Source organism: Propithecus coquereli, unplaced genomic scaffold (assembly GCF_000956105.1).
Source record: "Propithecus coquereli isolate 6110/MARCELLA unplaced genomic scaffold, Pcoq_1.0 Scaffold80, whole genome shotgun sequence".
Lineage (NCBI taxonomy): Eukaryota > Metazoa > Chordata > Mammalia > Primates > Indriidae > Propithecus > Propithecus coquereli.
In genome coordinates this window covers 8,041,193-8,051,316 of record NW_012154174.1, presented here as the reverse complement: position 1 = coordinate 8,051,316, position 10,124 = coordinate 8,041,193, and the positions used below count along the sequence as shown (strand labels likewise).

The 10,124-nt window shown below is 46.8% G+C and overlaps 1 protein-coding gene across 1 annotated transcript in view; it reads right to left on the bottom strand.

Moving 5' to 3' along the window:
* Window positions 1-2,816: 2,816 nt before the first annotated feature.
* The window catches only part of FAM213A (family with sequence similarity 213, member A), a 21,468-nt gene continuing 14,160 nt past the window's right edge, over window positions 2,817-10,124 (bottom strand). The window contains exons 3-5 of the mRNA XM_012663226.1: window positions 7,407-7,582; window positions 6,237-6,401; window positions 2,817-3,505 (exon numbers count right to left, since the gene is read on the bottom strand). Coding sequence (XP_012518680.1) covers window positions 3,392-3,505; window positions 6,237-6,401; window positions 7,407-7,582 — 455 coding nt within the window. The 3' untranslated portion in view covers window positions 2,817-3,391. The remainder of the gene's footprint in view (window positions 3,506-6,236; window positions 6,402-7,406; window positions 7,583-10,124) is intronic.

Here is a 10,124-nt window from a genome sequence, read left to right as displayed (position 1 = left end):
TTCCCTGGATTTCTAGGAGGAAGGCGAGGAGGCCCCAAAACAGGGAAAGTCAGCCCGCCACCCAGTCCCTGGGCAGGGTCTGTTGCTCACAGACATAGGTATCCACAGACCAACAAGTAGAGAGTTAAGAATTTACCTGTTTTCCTGGTCCCACCACAAAAACTCCCCCGAGGATGAAGCCTTCACCTTCCAGGTTTCCAGAGAAGCCTCCATTCCAGGCTCTGAAGAAGTTGTACCACACGCCCAGACGGATGAATCCCATAAACATCATCTTCCGCCTTTGTGGACCATAGAACCTTTTCTATGAAGTGAGAAAGACAGATCCCAAGTGAGCAGCCTAGATGCCTGCCTCCCCAGGGAGGAAAGGCTCCCAACAGGGCATTTGTCCTCAGGCAAAGACCCAAAGCCTGCTGGCGCCTTCAGAACACTGGTGAGTGCCCCTAGTCATCCTGCCTCAGGCGGTTTCACACAATCATTTCTTCTCTGAGGCACTCTAGCCAGGGCAACACAGTGAGACTCTGTCTAAAAAAAAAAAAAAAAAAAGCCTGCTGAAGCTTCAAGCCCAAAGCCCACAGAGACTAATGACTTTAATTTGTAGGGACTTTTAGAGCCTGGCTTCTCAAAGTGTGACCCACAGAACAGATCACTTGGCGCTTGTTAGAAATGCAGAAACACAGGCTGCACCCCAGACTGCCGGCGTATTGAGCTGCAAAAAACTGACTTTCAGCACAAAGGATTTTGTCCACCCCTGACACTAAGACACTTGGAAAAAACAATAGCACAATTTCTAGCAGCTCAAGGTGTGTTTCTGGGACAACCTGGTCCCCCTTGAGTTCCCGCCAGGGGAAGCAGGAACTTCTTATCAGGTTAGAAGCCTATAGTCAGGCTTCTGACTATATAGTCAGCCTGACTATAGGCTTCTAACCTCCTTTTTTTCTTAGAGCATTTACTTTATACAATTTATAATTGTAAATCCTTATTCTGTCCCTTCGAGGCATATGTGTATCTTCTACAACCCAGGAATGTCTTTCTCTATGACCTGAAAGCCATCCCTGTGACATGTAATTAGCAAGAAAGATAAGGCAGACTCCCAGTCTCTGTGGGAGGCTAGAATCCTAACTGATAAACTTGCCAGTTAGCAGACAAAGCACAATCACACTGACCAACTCCCTTACCAACTTTTTGTAATTTTCCACTTCCCTGATTCTATTCGAGCCACCCCCTCCTTCCCCATCCTTACTCTCCATCCTCCCTTTAAAATCTGTTACTTCTGCACTGATTGGAGGTGAGCTCAGCTCTACACTGAAAATTCTCTCCTACTGCAGTAGTTACTGAATAAAATCTGTCCTTACTGCCTTTAACTAGTAAACAAGATCCTTAGGTGATATGCATGTACATTCAAGTTTGAGAAGCAGTGTCTTACAATATTTATCATTTCCTCAATGACTTTGAATAAACAGCCCTGAATGATGGGAAGGAATTATGCCAATGAAACAGAGGGCCAGACCTTTGCTTAGGTCACACAGTTAAACTAGATGTTGGACCCACCTCATGACTCAATCTAGTGCTTTTTCCACAATGCCATGCTAATCAGAGAGAGACCACATTGCACAGAGGACCCAGGAGAGAAAAATTGGTGACAGAGATCACAATAAGGTTTCCCTTGATTCATCCATTGGTGCAATGTCCTCTTAGGTTCTACTCTTTGTTTGTTAGTTTTTTTAGAGATAGGGTCTCATTCTGTTCCCAGACTCCAGTGCAGTGGTGCAATCATAGCTCACTGCAGCCCCGAACTCCTGGGCTCAAGCCATCCTCCTGCCTCAGCCTCCCGAGGAGCTGGGACTACAGCCATACACTACCAAGCCTGGCTAATTTCAAAATCTTTTGTAGAAATGTGGGGTCTCACTCTGTTACCCAGGCTGGTCTCAAATCCCTGGGCTCAAATAATCCTCCTGCCTTGGCCTCCCGAAGTGCTGGGATTATGGGTGTGAGCCACCATACCCAGCCCTACTGTTTAGTTGCAAAATAACTGTTTCAGAATCATGAAGTGTCTTTTGGGTACTAAAGAATCTCATCTGCGTTATCCCATCAGTAGCTTGGAGTCCCAGTGATCACAGCTTCTGGGGGATGAGTCACTGTACAAGTACTGAAGGGTGTAGCCTCAAAGACTGCAGAAGCCCAGCCCTCCACGGGCCTGTGCACACCGCACACAGCCACCACCACGTGAAGTCAGACCCAGGCACTTAGCTCTGAACCACTCGCTCCTACCCACTCTGCGTACTCAGCCCCAACGCCCTCCTACTTGCCCAGCTTTTCTTCCAACTTCAGTCTCCACTCCTGCTTTCCTGGATAAACTCTGACGCCCTTCATCCTGCTGGGCTGGTCCCCTGAGTGAGCACTCTTCTCTCTGTTCCCACCTCTGCCTTTCTACTGCTGGGCCTGTTTGGTGTCTTGAGTGGACTCCCTGGGGCAGAGCTCTCCTCCTGGCTCTTGCCGACCTCATACTTACTCACATGACAAAATTCAAACATAAATTAATGTATTAAGTTATATTTCATCGTATGTCCCTTCTCCTTCTGATTTACCTAATTAGGTTGAAAGACCAATAAGGAAAGAAGCTATCAATTTTATATACCAAAGTCATTCTGCCAGGAAAGACAGCAAAATTAACACCAACATGAATGACAGGATGAATTTTTCTGGTTATCTAGAGGAGCTCCCCCCACAACCCTTTACTCCATATCCATGGACAATACTGATTTTTCACTTTCAGCCAGTATTATGGTAAATGTTTTTATTATTAGTTTTATATACAGGTGATTTCTGATGCATAATTTTATTAGAGCTAGAGATGATCATTTCTTCTACAAAAACAAATCTCTGGGGTTAGAATGGAAGACAATGAAACAAGAGATCTCACTTTATTATTTATCTTTATCAAACTAATCTGGAGCATATGAGTTATACTTTGACATTATATAACAAGTTATTAATAGAAACCATAAAAGTCAAAAACCTTGTATTTTCCAATCTCCCAATCAACTTTTCTTAGATTTCTGAAGACATAAAAATAAAAATCATTTCAAATAACAACACTCAAACACCATATACATTTGTAATGAGGTGCAGCAAGTTTAAACCTCGTATCTTCCAGGTTTTAGCTAAAATAACCCTTACAAATTTCTTAGATTTCTGTCAGCCTTGTTTTGGGGCTACTTTGCCTTACTGGGCATACACAGAAGACAGCATTAAAATATGTTAACAATCCATACTGAGAACACAGTACAGGTGGGTTTCTAACTCCTTAGGGACACAGTGGAAACCCGACGCTGACGCCTTCAGAACACTGGTGAGTGCCCCTAGTCATCCTGCCTCAGGCGGTTTCACACAATCATTTCTTCTCTGAGGTCAAAGTCTGTGGCTTGATCTTCCTAGCAGCTTCCAAAACAGAAAGCGGGTTTACTTTGTCTCCAAATTCTTTTTCCCGGTGCTCGAGAAGAATGCCCTAAAAGAAAGGAAACAAGAGGGATTGTCGGTCCTCAATCTGAATCATTCATTCACGACACAGACACGGAGCCCAAGCTGTCTGTCAAGTCCTGTGCTCGGGCAGCAGAGAACACACAGCTAAATCAGGCCTTGCTCCTGCTTTAGAGAAGTTCAGTCTCCCGAGGAAGGTGAATCAGGGAAGGCCACATCTCAGCAGCACTTTGGTGCTGAGCACGAAGTCAGTAGTGACTAATTATGATAAGGGCAACCAGGGAAGGCTTCACAGAACATTCCAGGTAAAGAGAACAGAAGGAAGCTAACACAGAAAAGCCTGAAGGTGTGGAAGTGGAGCTCTGAGGGCAGACTTTTTGGGAGGCACTCAATGACTATGTGAAAAGGGGACCCTCTCTTTCCTTTAGTCTTCCTAAGAAACTGGAGCCCTCTCATTTCTGACAAAAATGCACTAGGACATAGGATACCCCAAAGTTACCCTAAACTTTACGGTAAAAAAAATAATGTGTTTGAGATCAGCATCAAGGGTTCCTTGTTAAAGAGTTCTTTGACCCCTTATATCTAGGAACTGAAATCAAGAAAAAAATCTGTAAATATGCTGTGTCATTATTAATAAAGAAGTAAAAAAACAAGAAGTCCCACCACACAGTGGTGTCTCTAGGGAAGCACATCAGGAAATTTACATTTACTTGCTAATAAAGCATAATGCAGACATTAAAAAAACTAAGAATACATAATGACAAAGGAAAAGGTTCATGATACACTGTTAAATGAAAAGAGAACATCTAGTTTAGTAAGACATCATTTTCTTAAAAAGCAAATAAAATAAAAGGCCACTCGGCTGTGTTTCAACAACCTGTTATCCATGGTGGCTGAGCTCACAGGCTGGCTCTCCCACCTTCCACTGTTCCGCTGCTTCCCAATTTTCGACAGTGCACTCATACTTCTTCTTTAAAGGAAGTATGATGACAGATTATTATTACAAAAGGAATCCCCACTGAGTGGCACCTGGCACGGTGGGACTGCAAATGCTCTACTCCTAAAAAGGTAAGTCCTGAAGCTCTGCCAGCCCAGTCAACCTTCCACCGGGGAGGATGAAGGCCAGGAGCCACAGGGAATAACAACAAAGCCAAACACCACCCCTAGCAACACCTGGAATGTGCCAGCAGGCCCCTGAGCACCAGATGAGTCACTGCCAGGCAAGAAAAGGCTGGCAGGTGTGCCAAGCCCTGCCCTAGAGCCCTGAGAAGGCAGAGACAGGAAGGGGGAAGGAACCCTGCAGTGCCAGAGCCGGAAGAGGATGGCGATCCTCTAGGGAAGTGGCCTGCCCTAGTGTGAGGGCATCTGGAAGGGGTGGCTGGGAGCCACCTCGGAAGACAGGCTGTGTGCAGAGGCGGAGGCGGGTCTCTGGAGCGGGACAGATTTGAGTTCCTGGGTTTCATTTCTGTGTACCACTTACTAGCTGTGTCGCTGGCTGAGTTATTTTGTATCTCAAGCCCCTTTTCCTTACATGTAGATGGGAATAAAATTACCTAACGTCCCAGACTGGTTGTGAGGAAGACATGAGACTATCTGAGCATCTGGAACAAGGCAGGCACCCACTGGCAGCCATTATCATGTAGAAATTTTGATAGATTTACCAGCATATTAGCAAATAGGTTTATGTTAAATCAGATACCATTTTATGCTCAATTCTAATACAGTCAAGCAAAAGCAGTTACCAAGGTATAAAAGGAAGAGGTAAGAAATAAAGCTTAAAATAGGATTTCTAGTCCCATTAACTTTTATTCCTCAACTGGGAAAAGTATGCAATTAGCAATGTTACAGCAAGATCCAACAATGCAGACCAACCTCGTCTTTCTACAGAAAGGAAGCACTTTCTACATATGTTAACGCCATGCCCCAGGTTGGCAGAGACAGGCCTAGATGTTAGGCCACCAGTCTCCAGGTTCTCCTCCCAGGCCCTGCCTGCACTCACTTTGCCCTGCTACGCATCCATCCGCCTCTGCTGGCACTGCCCTCCAGGGCAGGGATCACCGTGGCTGAAGGTTGCCCATGCTTCAACATGGAACCCCTGCCTACCTGCCTCTTGGGCCCACAGAGACCTCATCTCTCCTTTCCACGCCTTCCCCTGGGGTCCCCATGCTGTGGACCCTCGTAACGAGAGCCTACAACAGGCTATCTGCAGAGGAGTCAGTTCCCTCTCCTGGGGCAGCCCTGACACCCAGACCCCCAGACCCCCACAGGGAAAGCATGGTCTCCTCCCACATCTCCTTGCCACCTCCCTTCTTCAGGCCTGTTCTTACTCTTTCTTTCCTCTTCATTTTTCCCTATCATCATCCTTGATGGCCTGGGAACACTACAAGGGAGGAAATTCATAAACAGAATGAAAACTATGCTTTCATTCAAGCACAGAAAATGGAGCTTGAAGTCAAGAAAACCCGGGTTCAGACCCCAGCGGTTCCTTGGTGCAGCTGCTCATTGTCCCTGAGTCCCAAGTCCCTCCTCTGCAAAATGATCAGGTTAATTCGTGACGTTACTGTGAGGTGAGAGTAGATTCAGGTGTGAGGTACCAGGAGTTGCCCTCCTACCCTTCCTCGTATTCCCTGGATTTCTAGGAGGAAGGCGAGGAGGCCCCAAAACAGGGAAAGTCAGCCCGCCACCCAGTCCCTGGGCAGGGTCTGTTGCTCACAGACATAGGTATCCACAGACCAACAAGTAGAGAGTTAAGAATTTACCTGTTTTCCTGGTCCCACCACAAAAACTCCCCCGAGGATGAAGCCTTCACCTTCCAGGTTTCCAGAGAAGCCTCCATTCCAGGCTCTGAAGAAGTTGTACCACACGCCCAGACGGATGAATCCCATAAACATCATCTTCCGCCTTTGTGGACCATAGAACCTTTTCTATGAAGTGAGAAAGACAGATCCCAAGTGAGCAGCCTAGATGCCTGCCTCCCCAGGGAGGAAAGGCTCCCAACAGGGTATTTGTCCTCAGGCAAAGACCCAAAGCCTGCTGGCTCATGTCCTGGACTCCACCAAACACAGACAGCTCCCACCCAGGACCACTCTCAACTGCCTGAGGAAACAGAATCCTGCCAGGCATAGCTCCCGACCTCAAGGCAGGCCCAACCTAAGGGAACAGACTGCAGCTCTCAACTCTGACTCTAACTTCTCACTAGGTCTTGCACCTGACGGGGGAACAGTGCTACATCCTGCAGAGGTGGGAGTAGAGGGGACAAAAATATGGCTGCAATGAATTAAGGGACAGGCGGTTTGTGCTAGGGCCCGTACCTTATGGTGGGGGACTTGACGGAGTTTCAGCTATTTCCTACCCTCCCTAGTCACACTGTAGGAAGGGCTTAAGTAATACAAATACTCCTTGACTTATGATATGTCCTGAGAAACACACTGCAAGTTGAAAATATGCTAAGTTGAAAATGCATTTAATACACCTAACCTACCAAACAGCGTAGCTTAGCCTAGACTACCTTAAAGGTGCTCAGAACACTTACATTAGCCTACAGCTGGGCAAAATCATCCAACACAAAGCCTGTTTTATAAGAGAGTGCTGAATATCTCATATAATTTACTGAATACTGAAAGTGAAAAACGTGATGGTTGTATGTTCTTGAAGTACAGTTTCTACTGGATGCATATGCTCTTACCCCATCATAAAGTCGAAAAACCGTAAGTTGAACACTCTTAAGGCAAGGACCGCCTGTAACTGAGAGGACAGCTTTTAAGTGTGTGATTGCGTTCTGTTCAGAGGGCTGGGAAAGGCCCTGCCAGTTCAGGGCAGCTGAAAGGAACACCAGCTCCGGCTCCAGGCCAGGCACACCCTGGGCCACTGCACTCTCCCCAGCCAAGCACGATCTCAAATAGTCTCTGTCTGGCTCACAGCACACGCACCTTTTCATCCAGGAAGATTTCTCCTTTGAAATAAGGCTGGAAGTCCTTCACTTCAGTCCTGATGTGCTCCTTCACCACTGCATAGAGAGGGACGCCCAGCTCATCCAACTTGGGTTTCAGGGAGGACAGGTCTGCCGCCTCCTGCAGAAGACACGGGGGCTCAGGGACACGAACTCCTGTGGCTCTGCAGCCAACAAACGACCTCTCTTCCCTACAGGCTCACAGCATGGCTAGCACGGAACACAGAGGAACAGAGGCAACAAAACGCCAGAAGCAACTCAGGCTTTTATAGCCAGCCTGCGCCTGTCCCAGCTGGGCACGAGGCCTCAGTACAGGGTATCAGGACCCCTCCTCGGCCCAGGCTTCCTGTCTTCTCCACGATGAAAAGGAGAAGCTAGGCTCCTGTTACGGTTTCCTAACCACAGTCCGGGGAGCAGCCATAACACATCCTCCACTCCTGCCTAAGTCACTTCTCCCCTACCTTGTCTCCCAGCCCCTCCCCAAACTAGCACAGGGCCCAGCAGACACCCCCCTCAGGCCATGTGGACGGCTGCCTCCACACTCACTCAGTCAGCTCCTCTCCCCTTCCTTCTCTCTCCGGCTCAACCCTACCCTCTGGAAAGGTATCACTGTTCAAAAAAGATCTCCCTGGCTAGTCCAGCTCTGGAGTGAAGCCTTGTTTCTCTATGCATATTGTATCTTCCCTGCTCGGTGACATTTTTTTGTACCAAGTCTGTATGTTACCACTAAGTTGAAGGCTGTCACTAAGAATCCTAAATGTGTCACATAGAAACTATGTCTTCCATTGCTTGGAACTCTTAGTGCCTAGCACATGGTTGGATATACACTAGGTACTAAATACCAGGTGGCAAGATTTGAAGGTGGACAAGGCGGGGAACACAGCTGAGCTGAGGTACAGACATCCTTGACCCTTTTGAACTGTGTGCTGGGTGAATAAACTAAACTACACAAGTCATGGTAAAGCTTCAACATCAAGAATCAACTCCATTCTCACATTTCGTATCTGAATTAAAAGTCAGCAGGAAATCCTTTTAAATCAGCCCATTCACCTCCAATACAAATATACTGCTGTATGGTGGTGGCTAAATTTAAGTTTTCATTTATTTTCTAGAGTAATAAAAAAAGAACAGCTAATGAAGTAGAATTGATTACAATACATTTATCAAGAGCTACAGTGACTGGCAAATTTCGCCCTCGAGCAGAGAGGACTACAGCATCCAATGTGATCAAAGAGTATCTGTGACAGAAAAGGTTGTATTCGCTTCTCCTGGGCTCCTTACTCTGGGTATGGCACGGCATAAAGCCAAGAAGTGGGAACTGAGTCACGCACCTCCTCCCTGGCCTGGGCCACTCAAAATAACTCAGACTGTCACCCATTCATCCTTTTTGAAACATAAGTTTCCAAAATATGTTGTGTCAGGGCACAGACCAGTGCAGAGGAAAACAGGTTATAATTAATTAGGGAGAGCTGTTGTGCTTGGAACCTTCTAGGTTTCACTGGCCTCAAGAAATCAAGTCAAAACAGGCTTTCTTGCTGGTATTTATAGGTATCGCAGATTTGGAATCAAAAGCCCTGAGAGTAAACTCCACCTTCTGTGGTAGACAGAATAATAAGCCTCTGAAGATGTCCACATTCTCATTTCGGGAACCTGTGACTATGTTATGTTACATGGCAAGGTGGAATTAAGGCTGAGATGAAATTTAGGTTGCTAATCAGCTGACCTTAAACTAAGGAGATTATCCTAGATTATCTGGGTGGGCCAGTGTAATCACAGGGGTCCTCAAATGTGGATGAGGCAGGCAGATAAGTCAGTGTCATGGCAATGCAACGTGAGAAAGACTTGACCAGCCATTGCTGACTTTAAAAATAGAGGAAGGGGCCATGGGTCAAGGAATACCGGTGGCCTCTAGAAGCTGGAAAAGGCAAATAAATGGACTGTATCCTTCGGCCTTCAGAGGGCAGGCAACCAGATTCCACTCTGGAACTCTGACCGACAGAACTGTAAGATAAATCTGTGTTGTCTAAAGCCACTGAGTTTGTGGTAATTTGTTACAGCAGCAATGGGCAGTTAATATACTCCCCAGGCAATGTGGCTTTGTCACAATCTCTGTATCTGTTTCCTCCTCTATAAAATAAGAATACTAACAAGTCATATTTTCCAGCGATATGGTGAGGAACCACTGAGATAGCAGGCCTGAAAGTGCCCTGGAGATGAGGGACTACAGGGCATCACATGCGTCCAGTGGCCCGAGTGGATTCTCCTCCAGCCCAACCACACAAGCACAGGCGAGGTCAGCAAGGTTGAAAGGAAATGCCTTGGGGTCAGGCAGAGCCACCAGAGGAATGAGGATGACAACTGGACAGGGTGGCCATGGCCACTACTTGAGAAGCAAAGTTGTCTCAAGAGCAGGAGTACGGTCATTCTCAGTTTGTCCTAGGAAAGGCAGTGATCTCAGAACCTGGTGTCTGCCACCAACTGGCGGTGTGACCATGGACGGGCCACCAAACCACTCTGGTCCTTGGTTTAGCCACTGTAAAGTGACAAGGCTAGATCAAAGTATTTGCAATGTCCCCTCTAACACTAGCATTTTGAGTTTCAATACTCACAGTTCCTGCCTTCCCTTGATAAGCTTCCTCACGTAACGATGGCTTCCCTTTGGGGGCCAACTTGGAGACCACCACTTGGTGAGCTCCAA